Below are 14,480 nucleotides of genomic sequence, written 5' to 3'. Positions count from 1 at the left end.
TACTGAGAACAGAGGACTCCGCAGATGGACACTGCCACCCTCCCTCCTGGGGGCTGCACCTGTGGGAACAGGGCTGAAGCTGAGGTTTTCCTCTGTGGATCCTACTTGGGTCTAGCCTAGACACAGCTTTCAGTCAGAGCTGAAAAGTGGGTCTGTGCAGCCACAAGGACAATTCTGGGAAGTTGTCAGGGACCTCATTCCCTTCCAGGGATTGTTTGCAACAGTCCTAGCAGATGAACATCCTGCCCTTGCCCCAGAGGCGCTGGCAGGCCCCTCACTCCCCCAGTGCTCTCAGGTGATATCCGCAGTTCTCCACAGGAGAGCTAGAGTATCCAGAATCAGAGTAACACAAGCCTCTAGCTGGGATTAGGAGATCAACCTGCCAGGGCTTGGCTGGTGGCCACACTATGGGTGGGTGGAGGGCTGGCTCAGGGATCTGTGTTATCTGTGTCTGGGAGTGGGGAGAAGGAAGAGAAGCTATAAATAGAAATCTCACCAGGCCAGGAACAGGTGAATGAGCAGAAGGCAGGCCTGTGTCCTCTGACATCCACGCGCTCTGCAGGGTGGTGCCAGGCTGTGGCCACCAGACAGACGTGTGCCTCCCTCCATGGGTGCCCCCACCTGTCCAAGCACAGCTCCTTAGCAAGCAAGAGATAGGCGTATACGTGGCACGTCTAACCAGCCAGAAGTGTGGGTTGGACCCCATCCCACTGCTTCCTGATGCCTCAGAGCCTTGGTTCTCTCATCTGCAAAACGAGGAGGATACTCATCCCATAAGGGGTGCTGGTACTGCAGGGCCCCGCTGCTGTCTCTCCACCTCCCTCACCCAGCCCACAGAAGGCAAAGAGCACCAGGTTCTCAGGTCACAGCACCCTGGCGAGGCAGGCCCCTGACATGGCCACAGATATGCCCACTGGCTGTGGGCGGGGGGAGAGGCTGGCTGGCACTGTGACCACCTGCCCAGACGTGGCCCCACCTGACCCCAGAGTTGTGAAATGCCCGCATCAAATGGGACCTAGACCCCAGACATGGCTGCACCCAGTTCTTGTAGGATGGAGGGTTCTGAAGGACAAGAAATGAGGGGAGCAGCCTGCCAGGACAGGGGCACAGGTGCTGCCCTTCTGCCTCTTAGTAAACTCCATAGCCACATGGCTCAAGCCCTGGGAATTCCGGAATTCCAGGCTGTGTCCTTTGTCCCAACCAAAGGAATTTTTTGGAGGCACAGGATAAACTCATACAACATTGTCTCCTGAGAGGGAGCTCTCCGGGCTTCACCCTGTCTAGGAAGGGCCATTCCTTCTCAGGCACGGGTCCGTGGCCTGGTTCAGGGCACTGACCCCAGAGTTGCCATGACTGGCCAGGTGGGTCAGCTTTGGAGTTTTGGGGCTTGGGCTTATCAACCCTACCACGTGGGTTTGCTAGAGGCAGTGGGGAGGGAAGGTCTCGGGGAGGTGTAATGGGCCTCGGTGAGGGTTCTCGAGGCCTGGCTCCGCGACACGCCCACATTGCGTGGACTGGAGTCCAGTTCAGTTTCCACCCCACGCTGAACTCTGCCCTTTAATCCACGAGTGGGTGGCCAGGCCCAAAGGATCAGTGTGTGATTTGGCGACGCGCGCGCCAAGGAGGTGGGGTGGGGAGGGCACCGGCGGCCACGCCACACGCTCCCCGCCCCGCCCGGCCCGCGCACCTGTCCTGGGCGTGACGCCGCGGCCCCGCCCTGCCCGCAGGCCCCTCCCCACCCGTGCCGGACGCTGGTTGGTGGAGGTGGAGCGCTATGCTAATGAGCCTGACCCTTCCCGCACCTGCCCAGCCTCACGCTGCCCACGGGCGCCGGCGGACCCAGCAGTCTCACTGTGTTTCCCCCGCCAGGACTCGCCGCTCCGCAGGGGACCATGCCGCGTTCCTTCCTGGTGAAAACGCACTCCAGCCACAGAGTCCCCAACTACAGGCAACTAGAGACGCAGAAAGGTAGGGGCTGCCTGGCTCCCCAGCCCCTGTGCAAGGCGGGAGGGAGGAGGAGGCCCCTGGGAGCGGGAGGACACCTGTCCCAGGTGGAAGCAGTAGCCAGCTCCCCAGTACAGCTGGGGCCCAGACCCTGGGGCTGGAGTGGGAGGTAGCGCTTCCGACAGAGGACGGATTTTCTCCCCACTTACAGAAGTTTTTTAGGTCCTAATGACCGCAGCCCATCCTCTCCACTACAGCCCCAGTTCCTGGAGCAGGAGGCTTGAGGGGGGTGGCCATGTGGGCCTGCTGGCAGTGAGCACAGGGGAGGTGAGAAGGCTGACCCTGGGCACTCTCTGGCCCTCTCTGGATCCTTCAGCAACGCCTTTGCCCCTCCCCTCACCCCAGAAACCCTCTTGCCCATCCTGGCAAGCTTGCCAGGGCAGGCTGGGCTAACGGGCTGCTATCCTCCACATGCGGGCCCAGTGGGAAGATGGACATCCAGTGACCAGGGCTGCCTGCTCATTTCTGCTGCCTGTGGTGCCCCTCAGAGGACAGCCCCACAAGCAGTCAGGGCAGTCCCCACCTAGCTCGGCAGCTTCTTGGGATGAAGACCCACTGGGAGGTGGTTTGGTCACCCCAGGGAGGGAGAGAAGGACATGGCAGAGATCTTTATGCCTGCTCAGTGCCTGGAGTAGGGTGGGAGCCCACTGACTCCACACCCATGGCCCAGGCTGCCAGCAAGGGCTGCTGTCTAGGATCCTGGTTTTCAAATATGCTTTCCAAAACAATTTAGTCACTAGCAGCAGTTTTGTAGAATAAAATACAACAAAATTATCAGAGTGCAGTGCTCATGGTAAAGGACTTTTTTGTTATATATATGTTGATACAGATATGATGAGAAATCGAATTTACATGGGTCATAGCTTTAAGTTAAAAAAATATTGCTTAGGGCGGCGCCTGTGGCTCAAAGGAGTAAGACGCGAGCCCCATATACCGGAGGTGGTGGGTTCAAACTTGGCCCTGGCCAAAAAATGCAAAAAAAAAAAAAAAAATTGCTTAGCAAACCTGGGCAGCTGTGTCCAGTAGGTTCTGTAAGAGGGCAGCCTTCCACCCTATAGCACCTGCCTCACAGTAGCCTCAGCTTTCTGAGACCCAGACAACCCTGGGGACCCTCTTTCTGCCAAGATGTTACCCCAGGATAGACCTGAAGTGCTGGGGTTTGGGCCCCCTTTCCCTTCTTTTAAATAAGTGCCTCCTATGGCTCCGCAGGGAACCCTGAAAGACAGAAAGGTACTTAAAAGTCTCTTCACCCAGGGTTTGGGACTGCACAATGAATAAAGCAACCAGCAGACCCTGAAGCACTCAGCACTGCCAGAGCCCATGGTCAGTGGCACCCTGGCATGGCTCTCCTCTCTGCTTTCCCTGGCAAAGCCTGGGGCCAGGGAAGTGGCAAGTCTTAGAGACAGTTAAAAAGGTGACTCTCTTGTAGACAGTCTCCAGGAAAGCTGTGGGAGGCTGGGTTCCCTGGATGTCCCCGGGTTGTCTCTCCAGAACTTTCTTGGACTTTGTCTCTTAGCCTGTCACTGCCACCTGCCCCCACCCCTAGAGGTGGACAGAAAGCTGATGTGCTGATTTTATAATTAGGAAAACCAGGTGGGAGAAGGTGAGGCCAGGAGAGTGTGGCAGGAGGGAGCTTTCCCTGTTTCCTAATGTTCTACCTGGCATAGCACTTGCTGTATCTGGTTGCTTTTCTTTAAATTCCAGCATCCTAGTGGGTCTGAAGTGCTATCTCATTGTGCTGTGATTTGTGTTTCCTTGATGGCTGATGGCTCTGAGCTCTTCACGTGGTTATTAACTATTTGTTTATCTTCTCTGTAGAAATATCTGTTCACATATCTTTGCTATCTTTTTAATTATATATTTTTTGAAGATCCAATATAATTTTATATTACTTTACAGTTAACAAACCTTTACACACATCATAGGCCCTGTTCAGCAATGCTCCTATGTATTTACAAACAATTGTTTGTTTGTTTTATTGCTGAGTTGCAGACTTCTTTATATGTTCTGGATACTAGTTCCTAATCAGATATCTAATTTGTAAAGACTTTCTCCATTCTATGGTTTGTGTTTCTCTGCTCAAAGCCTTGGCATGGAGGTAGAAACAGGTCCAGAGACTTAACACATGTGGAGTAAGAAAGAGATGGAGGACTGTTTGGAGATTGGAGCTTTGGAGAAATCCGGAATTTAACTTCTACCTGCAAACTAATCTGTTTATCTGAGGACTATTTCCATTATCTGGAGTGAACATGTGGCATGCTCACAGCCCTGAGGACACCCAAGTCCAGGGATCAGTCTGATGGCACCTGAGACAGCAAGGCCAGAGAACCCCAGGCCCCCAGGTGGGCCTACTTTGTTAACAGAGCAGCTGAGTGCTGCCTGGGGGTCTAGAGCAGGCGTCCTCAAGCTGCTGCCCGTGGGCCACATGAAGCAGTGTGATTGTATTTGTTCCCGTTTTGTTTTTTAACTTCAAAATAAGATATGTGCAGTGTGCATAGGAATTTGTTCATAGTTTTTTTTTGTTTTTTTTTTTTGTAGAGACAGAGTCTCACTGTACTGCCCTCGGGTAGAGTGCCGTGGCGTCACACGGCTCACAGCAACCTCTAACTCCTGGGCTTCCGCGATTCTCTTGCCTCAGCCTCCCTAGTAGCTGGGACTACAGGCGCCCGCCACAACGCCCGGCTATTTTTTTTTTTTTTTGTTGTTGTTGTTGCAGTTTGACCGGGGCTGGGCTTGAACCCGCCACCCTCGGCATGTGGGGCCGGTGCCCTACTCGCTGAGCCACAGGCGCCGCCCCATAGTTTTGTTTTTTTAAAACTATAGTCTGGCCCTCCAATGGTCTGAGGGACAGTGAATTGGCCCCCTGTTTAAAAAGTTTGAGGATGCCTGGTCTAGAGGCTTGTGAGGAAGCCACGTCATTAGCCATGTCATTAGCCATGACGCCAGGGATGATTATCAGGTGACTGGAAACTAATTAGTTCCAGGGGGTGGGGTGGGCGTGGGGGCCTGGAGGGTGCTGGCTTGAGCTGCTCATCAGGAGGCCCAAAGCCAAGGTGTGGACAGCAGGCTTCTCTGCCCACTGGGGCTTGTTTGATGTTACTGGACATGAGGGTTCCCATGAGATAATTGCTCTTTCTTTGTTTTTGGAGAGGAACTGAGATTTGCTGTCTGGACCATGGGGTCTGGTTCTAGCTGTGACCCTTGCTTTCCTGCCAGCACCTCTGTCTCCCTGGTGAGATGGGTCTGAACACCTCCTGCCACACTACTGCCTGGCTGGGGTACACCTGGGAGTGACGGGCTCCATCGTCACCTTTACATTTTTTCTCCCCTCACCCTTCCACCCTTCCAGGGATCAGTGGAGCCTGTTCTGCCTGTGGGGGTCAGGTGGTGCCCCTCTCCCTTGACGAGGAGGCCCCCCCCATATCCCGCGACCTTCCCCAGCCCTGGGACTGCACCACCACCGTTGCATGTATCTCCCTGCCCTTCCTGCCATTGCATGAGGGAGCTCTGGGGGCCCCAGGGCCAGACTCCCTGGAAATCAGCCAGGTGGACCCTCGCGCTGGCCGGGCCCCCAGCATATCTCTCAAAGACAGCCTGAACCACTTCAACCTGCCCCCGCTGCTGGCGCTGTGGCCCCCGCTCCTGGGCCCAGACAGGGATGGGGCTCCCGAAAAACTGCTCGGGGCTGAGCGGACACCCCGAGCCCCTGGGGGCTTTGAGTGCTCTGACTGCCACAAGCCTTACCACACGCCGGCAGGGTTGGCCAGGCACCGCCAGCTGCACTGCCAGGCGCAGGCGGGGCGCATCTTCTCCTGCAGACACTGTGACAAGGAGTATGCCAGCCTCGGGGCGCTCAAGATGCACATCCGCACACACACGCTGCCCTGCGTCTGCGCCGTCTGCGGCAAGGCCTTCTCCAGACCCTGGCTGCTGCAGGGCCACCTCCGGACCCACACAGGTGGGCAGGGCATGAGGTCTAGGGGTTGGGTGGCCATGGGCTGGGAAGTGACTGCAGGAGCAAGGGACAGACCCCTAGGTGCAGCTCCTGCCTCCCACCTGCCACACTAAGCCCCACAGTCTGGGAGGCTGGAATCCCCAAATCGAGGTGCCAACCGGCCTCGCACACTTGGAGGCCCTTGGGGAGGGTCCTTCTTGCCTTAGTTTGTAGACCTTAGCTTGTAGCTTCAATCTCGCCTTTCTCCACTGACACCCTCCCGTGGCCACCTCCCCACCCCCTCTGATGTCCCTCCCTTCTAGTTGTAAGGATACCAATATAAGCCGTATTGAATTAGAACCTACCCTAATGGCCTCATTTAACTTAATTATATTTGCAAAGACCCTTTCTCCAAATAAGGCCACAGTCACAGGTACTAGGGTTAGGATGCGGACTTGTCTCTTGTCAGGGGACACAATTCAACCCACAAGCTGTGCAGGCCTTCAGTGAGGTCTGTCTACATTCTTCAGCCTTCAGGGCCCCAGAGCAGCAGTGGGGTGGGGGGAAGGGGGCTCCCATGGCCTGACTGAAGGCCAGAGGCTCAGATTTAAGGAAATGAGAACCAACGCCCCCATTGAGAGGGGCTGGGAGACTGAGGGAATCTGGGCACCTGCAGAGGGGGAGGGACAAGGAAGGTGGAGAATCAAGGAAGAGGGAGTGAGGGCGATGCCCCCGCCACCTGCCCAGGTTGCCTCGTCCACCACGGTGTGCAGAGTGGAGGCAGATGGGAGGGAGACTGGGTGTCCATCTCAAGGGCTCTGAACCCTAAGTCACGGCTTAGACCTGGATCTTCTGAGTCACACGAGGTTGGGGTGGGGTTTCCAGGCCCTAGGAAATCCTGCCTGGTTTTCCTTTTCTTCAATGCTTTTTCTTAGGACACCCTACCAACCTCCCTTTCCTACTCCGGAGGGTCCTGGGCCTGAGCCTACCAGGGCTTGGTCCTTGTAGCCTGGCCAGAAGCATGGCTATTGTCCAGATAACAGGGATGCAGATGGTCCTGGCCCCTTAGGTACTCAGGCCAGTGTCTATCAGGGCTGTATAGGGCTGCAGGGCTGGACACAGGACTCCCAGTCACCTGTCCCTTTACACATGTTGGGGTCCTGGGGCCCAGGTCCTTGTCACCCTGAAGAAGTAGCTCCTAACTGCCCTCGGTCTGACTCTGCTGGAGCTGCTGGGCCTCACATGTGCCTGTCAGTGGCTGGAGCAGCTGCCACAGGCCCCTGTGCTTCCCTATCCAGATTCCAGCAGCCCAGGGCCCCAGGGGCTCGAGCAGGGATGGTGCTGGCTCTAGCAACCATAGCTGCCTTTGTCTTAGGAAGGTTTCCAGTGCCACAGCCCTGTCCCCAAGACACCTTGACTTTGGGCACCTGGGGTGTGAGTGGGCATTTTGGGGGTAGGAAGGTGCTACTCATTGATGTACAAGGTGGGATCTTACTCAGGCCTGTCTAGCCCCCACTGGTCACTCAGCTGGTCCTTCCATGTGCCTCCTGCAGGGGAGAAGCCCTACACCTGCCCCCACTGCAGCAGGGCCTTCGCTGACCGCTCCAACCTGCGGGCACATCTGCAGACACACTCAGACACCAAGAGGTACCCATGCCCGGGCTGTGCCAGGACCTTTTCCCGCATGTCTCTGTTGGCACGGCACGAGGAGTCCGGCTGCTGCCCTGGCCCCTGAGAGGCGAGTGGTTGACAGGTAGGAGGGTCCTCCCCCAGAAGCCAGGGGCTGACGTCCCCCTCGGCAGCCCCGTGTGGCCTGGTCTGGCCAGAGGAGCCAGGTGTCCAGAGGGCCCAGCCTCACCTTGGTGCATCTCACCCTCCTGTGTCCTTCAGAACCAAAGAAGCCCCTGGGGGCTGCTGGGGCCACCAGGACCGCCTGCCTGCTGAGCCCCATTCCAGAGGAGGTTCCTCCCGGGAGGACTGTCCCTGAAATGAAGACCAGAGTTCCATGTCAACTGGGTCTGGTTTCTGCTGCTCTCCTCCCAAGAGCTGAAGACTGTGGGAGATGGTCACTCACATTGGATGTTTCCTGCCCGAGCCGACTCCTGGGGCCACCTGGTCCCTTTGTACCTTGAGGTGAATGTTTTGCTGTGTGGTGAGCACATCTGTGCACTGTGCCCTCAGAAGGCACAACTACCTCTCGGCCAGCCCCCACCTGCCCACGCTGTGGGCCTGGGTCAAGCTGTCCCACGTCACGTGTATACCCCCTGACTGAACACTCTCTAAGAAGAAACAGGGCCCAAGAGCCAGCGTTTGGGGGACTTGGGCATGGGGAAGGGGCCAGGTCCCCTGGATCTAAAGCTCTGGAGTCATCCTGCTTACAGCCTGGGGCTGGGGCCTCAGTGCTCTGCTGGCTTCCTGGGAAATCCTGAGGTGATAAAGTTTCCACTCTCCTGCTTGTCATTCCCTTTGAAGTTCCAAGCCCTGCTCAGTCCCCTGGGTCAACAGGGGAAGTTGATTCTAGGATCATTTTCCACCCCCTAAACACAGAGTAGGTAGAAAATACAGGCCAGGCCTGGTGCTGTGAGAAACCCTCTCAGGGTGGGGACAGGTCGGCAGGGGGAGAGAAGTGTTTGCGGGGCGGGGGGGCACCTGCCCCTCAGGAGGACTGGCCTGCTGACAGAGCCTACACTTCTGGTCCTGGCAATGGCATGAGTTAGGCACCTTCACCTGAGTCGTGAAATGGAGCTGCCCAGCAAGTGGCCAGGTCTCTCCTCTCTCTCCTGAGCTGCCCAGAGCCTGCCAAATCCTGTCTGTGGAAGAGAATATTCAGGGAACTCATATGATAGTCCCAGCCTAAGGGGCCCACCTGCAGGTTCAGCCTGGCTAACACTGGTCTGGTGCTGAAGGACCTTGGACATCTAGCTTGACAATGCCCACATGAGGGACCTCAGGGAGTCCCAGAGGAGATGTGACGTTGGTCTCCTCTTGACCAAGGTGACCTTTAGAAACAGACCACCCAGGAAACCACACGTGAGCTGGCAGAGTGAAAATACCCTCTGAGAAAGCCATTGTCATGTCCCTGGGCCTGGACAACTGCCACGGGATCTGCCATCCCTTGAGGGAAGTGTGACACGGGTTGGGGACCATATCGGTAAGGCATGCATTTGCTGGAGCTGCAGTAACAAAGGGCCACAGCCTGGGCAGTTTAAAAAATGTGGAGTTACCCTCCCACAGTCCTGGCATCCGGCAGCCCCAGATCAAGGTCTAGGTAGGGTAGTTCCTCCTGACACTGAGCCAGAGAATCAGCTCCAGACCTATGGCAGCTCCAGGAGGTCTGGCAATCCCTGGGTCTCCCTAGCATGAGCAAGCGCCACCCCCACCTCTGCACCTACCTTTCTGTGGCCTTCTCCTTGTGTCCTTTTCTTGTGAGGACACCAGCCATGCTGGACAGAGGCCACCCTGCTTTGGTATGGCCTCGTCTTCACCCACCATATCTGCCAAGCTTCTGTATCCAGGTGAAGCCCTGGGGTCCTGGAGTTAGGACATGAATATACAGATTTTTGAGGGGCACCATTCAGCCCAAACAGTGAGGACACGTGGATTTGTGAGAGTCACATCTCCAGGCCCTCGTGCTAGGAGCTAAGGAGAGGAGTCTCTCGTATCCTCTGCCTCTACTTTGGTTACACAGGACTGTGGGGTACAGCTGATTCTAACTGATGGGATTCTAACTTACTAGAGACTTTGAAGTCACCTGAGGCAGAAGGCACAGCTTGGTTCCCCTGTCAGGGCAGAGGTGGGGACAGGCCAGTACCTGGGCATCTTTGGCCAAGTAGGGTCAGGCAGCCTAGGGTTAAGTGGTCTCTTATGCCTGGTGAAAGGCAGGAGGTCCGGCCAACATTTTTATTTTAAGTCTGGGTGTCTCATTAGGAGGGCTTCTTTTTTTTTTTGATAGCATCCAGATGCCTAAAGGAAACTATATTGTAAATTGTGTTCTATTTTGGGGCCCCAATGTCTAAATAAGGCTGTTGCACCTGTTGGGCATGAAGGGAGGGAATTCACAAGCTTAAAATAGAGCTGAATGTTTTCCCTTCTGCCCCAGTCCATGGAAAATGGTCTCATATTTATATCTGGGTAGTGCAGGGTGGGTTGGCAGAGTTGCAGAGGAGAGGGGCACCTGCCAGGGACTGGAGTGTGAAGGGCGGGGGACGCTCACTTCGTGTCGGCAAGGCTGAAGTCTGGCTGTGGGGAGGCCCTCTGCCCAGCCTGCTGGTCCACCCCCAACACCCTGCTCTGCCTTTTTGCCCTGATTTTCCTGACATGAGATGCTCACTTAACATTTGGATTTCCAGAGTCCTCTCCTAACATCTGTAGGATGAGAATCTGTCAGTCTTCTCCAGGCGAGGTGGCTTGACTGGCTCTTTCTCTGGGGACTGCTCCATGACCTTCTTTCTCCTACCCAAATCTTTACTCATCACATTTCATTTTCCTCCCCAAAGAAGGCCTTCCAGCATACGCACACTGTCCCCGCTGTGTTGTTGGAGTCTGTCTCCCAGGTTGGGGCAGGGTGGCCCAAAGGCCCCAGGCTGAGTGAGTGGCAGCAGGTGTTTTGGCTGCAGCCCAGTTCTGTCTGGTTGGCAGCAGAAGACTAAGAAATCAGTGAAGTCTCTATACAAGAGGGAAATAAGAGCACAAGCTCTGTAAGGGGGGTGGGGGGATGGCGTCTTCACAGCAGGAAAAGTCCTCTGACTTCTCCCATGGAGGAAGGAATCAGAAGGGCCCATGGGCCTCTGCTGCTCTCTGACTCACAGGTAAAAGCACAGCCTCCTGGAGACAGGTGTGTGAGGGTCAGCAGACCTCTCTGGGTGCTCTGTTGAAAGAAACCTCTCACTTGAAAGCCAAAGGTGCTAAGGTTATTGCCTTTGCTTCCAGAAGCCCAAAGAGTCTATAAATATCACTTTGGCTCAGAACATTCTGGGGGTTCTCTAGATGTTTGAAAATAGCCCACTTGTTACTATCTATACTTGGAGGACCACTCCTGGCGTCTGCCTGTGTGGCTAAGTATAGCTCACTGGCAAAGTTCAATGGAACAAAAGTTTCCAGGCTGCATTGCCCTGTGGATGGCGGAACATTCCGCAGAGAGCACTCAGCTGCCAAGGTTCAGCGCTCAGGGAGGGGCTGGGACCGGGGACAGCACCTTCCCTCTCCCACACTGGGTCTGGGGAAGTTTGTGGGACTCTTGGCAAATGAGAGGTGTCCTCACCAGGCCCAGAAGGAAGGCCTTCCCATCTGGTCTTTCTATCCTATCTGGGAGCATCAACTACAAAGCCTTGGTTTCTCTTGTCTAGAGAAGGGGAATCCTACTAACCTCTATATCAGAATTGAGGACAATGTCAAGTAAACACAAAAAAGATCCTTAGAATCCTAAAATAACATACAATTGCCAACTTTAGGAAAACCCTCCACCTTTAACTTCTCTTGGAATCTCTGTCCTCTCAGCTGCCCCAACTGCTTGGGCACCTGTCTGGGGCCCTCCTTGAGTTTGGCCATATCCTGCGGATGGCAGGAGAGATGGGGATCAGAGCTTCCTAGCCTGTCGGGAGCACGCCAGCTCCAGGTTCCTGAGGAAAGGCTGCAGGCAGCTTGGAATAGCCCCAAATCCCAGCCTGTCCTCCTTGAAAGGGCAGGCATCTTCAGAGGGGACGATGAGGCAGGGAGAGTGGGTGCTGCTTACCCGTGTAGTGCCCTTTTGGTATTCAGTGGTTTTGGGGGGGGGGATTTTTTTTTTTTACTAGTCAAGTGCAGCAGTGGGAAGGGGGAGAGTAGACACCTGATGTGAGCAATTGAGTGAGATAACACCTTCAGACCAGCCGGATTCAGCTGTTTTGAATTGGCCAGAAAGAGGCTGAAATGGAGGACAGTTGGTAGGGACCAACCCTGCTGCCCCTGTTCATGGGATATGGGCTCTGTGACAGCCTGGACGAGGCATGGCCAGTCCTCCCAAGGACTCTGGCACCGTGGTGTGGCTTCCTCCTTTCTCACAGAACACGCTACATGTAGTGACAGTTGGGTTTCAGGTTCCACTTGGCAGCTCACCTTGAAGCAACACGGAGTTTTGGTCGAGTTACTATCAGAAGACAGCCAGTTACCTTTCCAACCAGATGTCTGCCAAAAACCTGTTGCAGAAGCACACAGGACATCCTCGTTTGTTCTCCCCCTCCCCCAAACAAAGCCTCAAACTGTTACCCTGGGTAGAGTGCCATGGCATCACAGCTCACAGCAGCCTCCAATTCCTGGGCTCAAGCGATTCTCCTGCCTCTGCCTCCCATGTAGCTGGGACAACGGGCACCCGCCACAACACCTGGCTATTTTTGGGTTGCAGCTATCATTGTTGTTTGGTCCTCCCTGGTTGGATTCGAACCCACCAGCTCAGGTGTATGTGGCTGGCGCCTTAGCTGCTTGAGCCACAGGTACTGAGCCAACTTCTTCACCGTTGATGTCTATTAAGCCAAACACTAAAATGTTTATTTTTTAATTCTTTTTACAGTTTTTGGCTGAGGTCAGGTTTGAACCCACCACCTCCCATATATGGGGCCAGCGCCCTACTCCTTTGAGCCACAGGCACTGCCCATGGGTTTATTGATATTTATTTATATTAATAAGGGTAAATGTAGATCGCTTCCCCCTACATCATTGGAAAATAATCTGCTCGTTCTCTGGCAAGTTTAATAACATTATTCATCCCAAGAGCTCTGGGCAGTCCCTGAGTTCATCGAAGCAGTGGGATGCAAGCCCCAGACACTTATCTGGGACACTGGCACAGGGGAGCAGGGACACGATGCCCATAACAAGGGAAACACCTTCCATGGTGAGCAGCTCAGGCACAAAGCCACCAGGGCCATCCAAGCACCAGCCCCAGGAGGCCAGGTTTCCCTCCCTCCTGGGCAGCAGCCCTCACACCCATAGTGAGCAGATCACCAGTGCGTGGCAGACACATGATGAACGTCAGCTGGTGGGACAGAAAGGTGCCCTCACATTCCTCGTGACTCAAAGTCTGACTCAGGGACCTCCAGCCTGGGAGGTGCCCCTCAGCCTCTGGGGCCAACAACGGTGCACTTGCTCAGCACTTCACCACCAGGCCTGCGCTAGCGACTTACAGATGTTTGCCTAACACCTGCAGTACCTTCCAGGTAGCATCACCCCACCTACACCTACCAAACACAGACTCATGCAGTCACCACAGTTACACAAAGGAAATCTGAGTCAGAATTGTGGGCAGGGGCTCAGCACATGTGGCTCAAGCGGCTAAGGTGCCAACCACATACACCTGAGCTGGCTCCTGGGTTCAAATCCAGCCCGGCCCGCCAAACAACGATGGCTGCAACCAAAAAATAGCCGGGCGTTGTGGCAGGCGCTTGTCTTCCCAGCTACTTGGGAGGCAGAGACAGGAGAATCGCTTGAGCCCAGGAGTTGGAGGTTGCTGTGAGTTGTGATGCCACAGCACTCTACCCAGGGCAAAAGCTTGGGTCTGTGTCTCAAAAAATAAAAAAACAAATAAAATAAAATAAAATTATATATATATAAAAAAAAGAATTGTGGGCAGGAGAGCCTGCGTGCTCCTAAGTTGTGCCACCGCTTAGCCTTAGCCTTGAATTTCAAACTTTACTCATTTTCCCTGTACCTACCACCATCCCCTTTGAAACACCTGAGGGTGGAACAAATCAGAATGTGTGGGCATGTATGCTGAAATTCCGGTCCTCTGGTTTGTCACCCCACCATGACCCACAACCTACTTCACAAAAAATGAAAATTGGAGGAGAAATATTTCACATAGTTATTTAATAGAGAAGCCTGTGATGAGTCTACTTCTGACTTATCTCAGTGGAGCCATGGCTAACACCGTCAGTATGGGGGTCTGCATCTAGTCCCCTTTTAGGGAAGCTGCTCATCTAAGGCCCACCACAGAGTAAGGACACCTCTGCCTACTTGCATGTCACCAGCCTGTGCTGCTACCTGGCTCAGCTGTGAATGTGAATTATAGAATCTTAATAACAAAAAACAAGGAAAACTGATTTAGCCATGCAGGGAGTGTGGGCGAAGAAGGTATGTGGTTGGGAGATGGAAGGCAGTCCCTTATTTTTGCTTGGTAATGATTAATAGATGTCATCTAACAATTAAAAATCTTGGCTGGCGCAGTGGCTCACACCTGTCATCTTAGCACTCTGGGAGGCTGTGGCAGGAGGATCCCTTGAGCTCAGGAGTTCAAGACCAGCCTGAGCAAGAGTGAAATCCTGTCTCTGCTAAAAATAGAAAAACTAGCCAGGTGTTGTGGTGGGACTATAGCCAGCTACTTGGGGGGCTGAGGCAAGAGGATTGCTTGAAGTCCAAGCACAGAGGCTCACACCTGTAATCCTAGCACTCTGGGAGGCCAAGGAGGGTGGATTGTTTGAGCTCAAAAGTTCGAGACCAGCCTGAGCCAGAGCAAGACACGGTCTGTGGGTCTTGTGTCTGGTGTCTGTAGTTCCAGCTACTCCAGAGGCTAAGG

At 54.6% G+C, this 14,480-nt stretch overlaps 1 protein-coding gene across 1 annotated transcript; it reads left to right on the top strand.

The window, feature by feature from the left end:
* Window positions 1-1,834: 1,834 nt before the first annotated feature.
* On the top strand, window positions 1,835-8,407 carry SNAI3 (snail family transcriptional repressor 3). The gene is made up of 4 exons (XM_053554836.1): window positions 1,835-1,968; window positions 5,354-5,962; window positions 7,492-7,691; window positions 7,829-8,407. Exons 1-3 carry the CDS (start codon window positions 1,893-1,895, stop codon window positions 7,671-7,673), a joined length of 867 nt encoding a protein of 288 aa, XP_053410811.1. The 5' UTR covers window positions 1,835-1,892; the 3' UTR covers window positions 7,674-7,691; window positions 7,829-8,407.
* Window positions 8,408-14,480: the final 6,073 nt, after the last annotated feature.

This window comes from Nycticebus coucang, chromosome 2 (genome assembly GCF_027406575.1).
Source record: "Nycticebus coucang isolate mNycCou1 chromosome 2, mNycCou1.pri, whole genome shotgun sequence".
Taxonomy (NCBI): Eukaryota; Metazoa; Chordata; class Mammalia; order Primates; family Lorisidae; genus Nycticebus; species Nycticebus coucang.
This window is presented reverse-complemented; position numbering and strand designations above follow the sequence as displayed.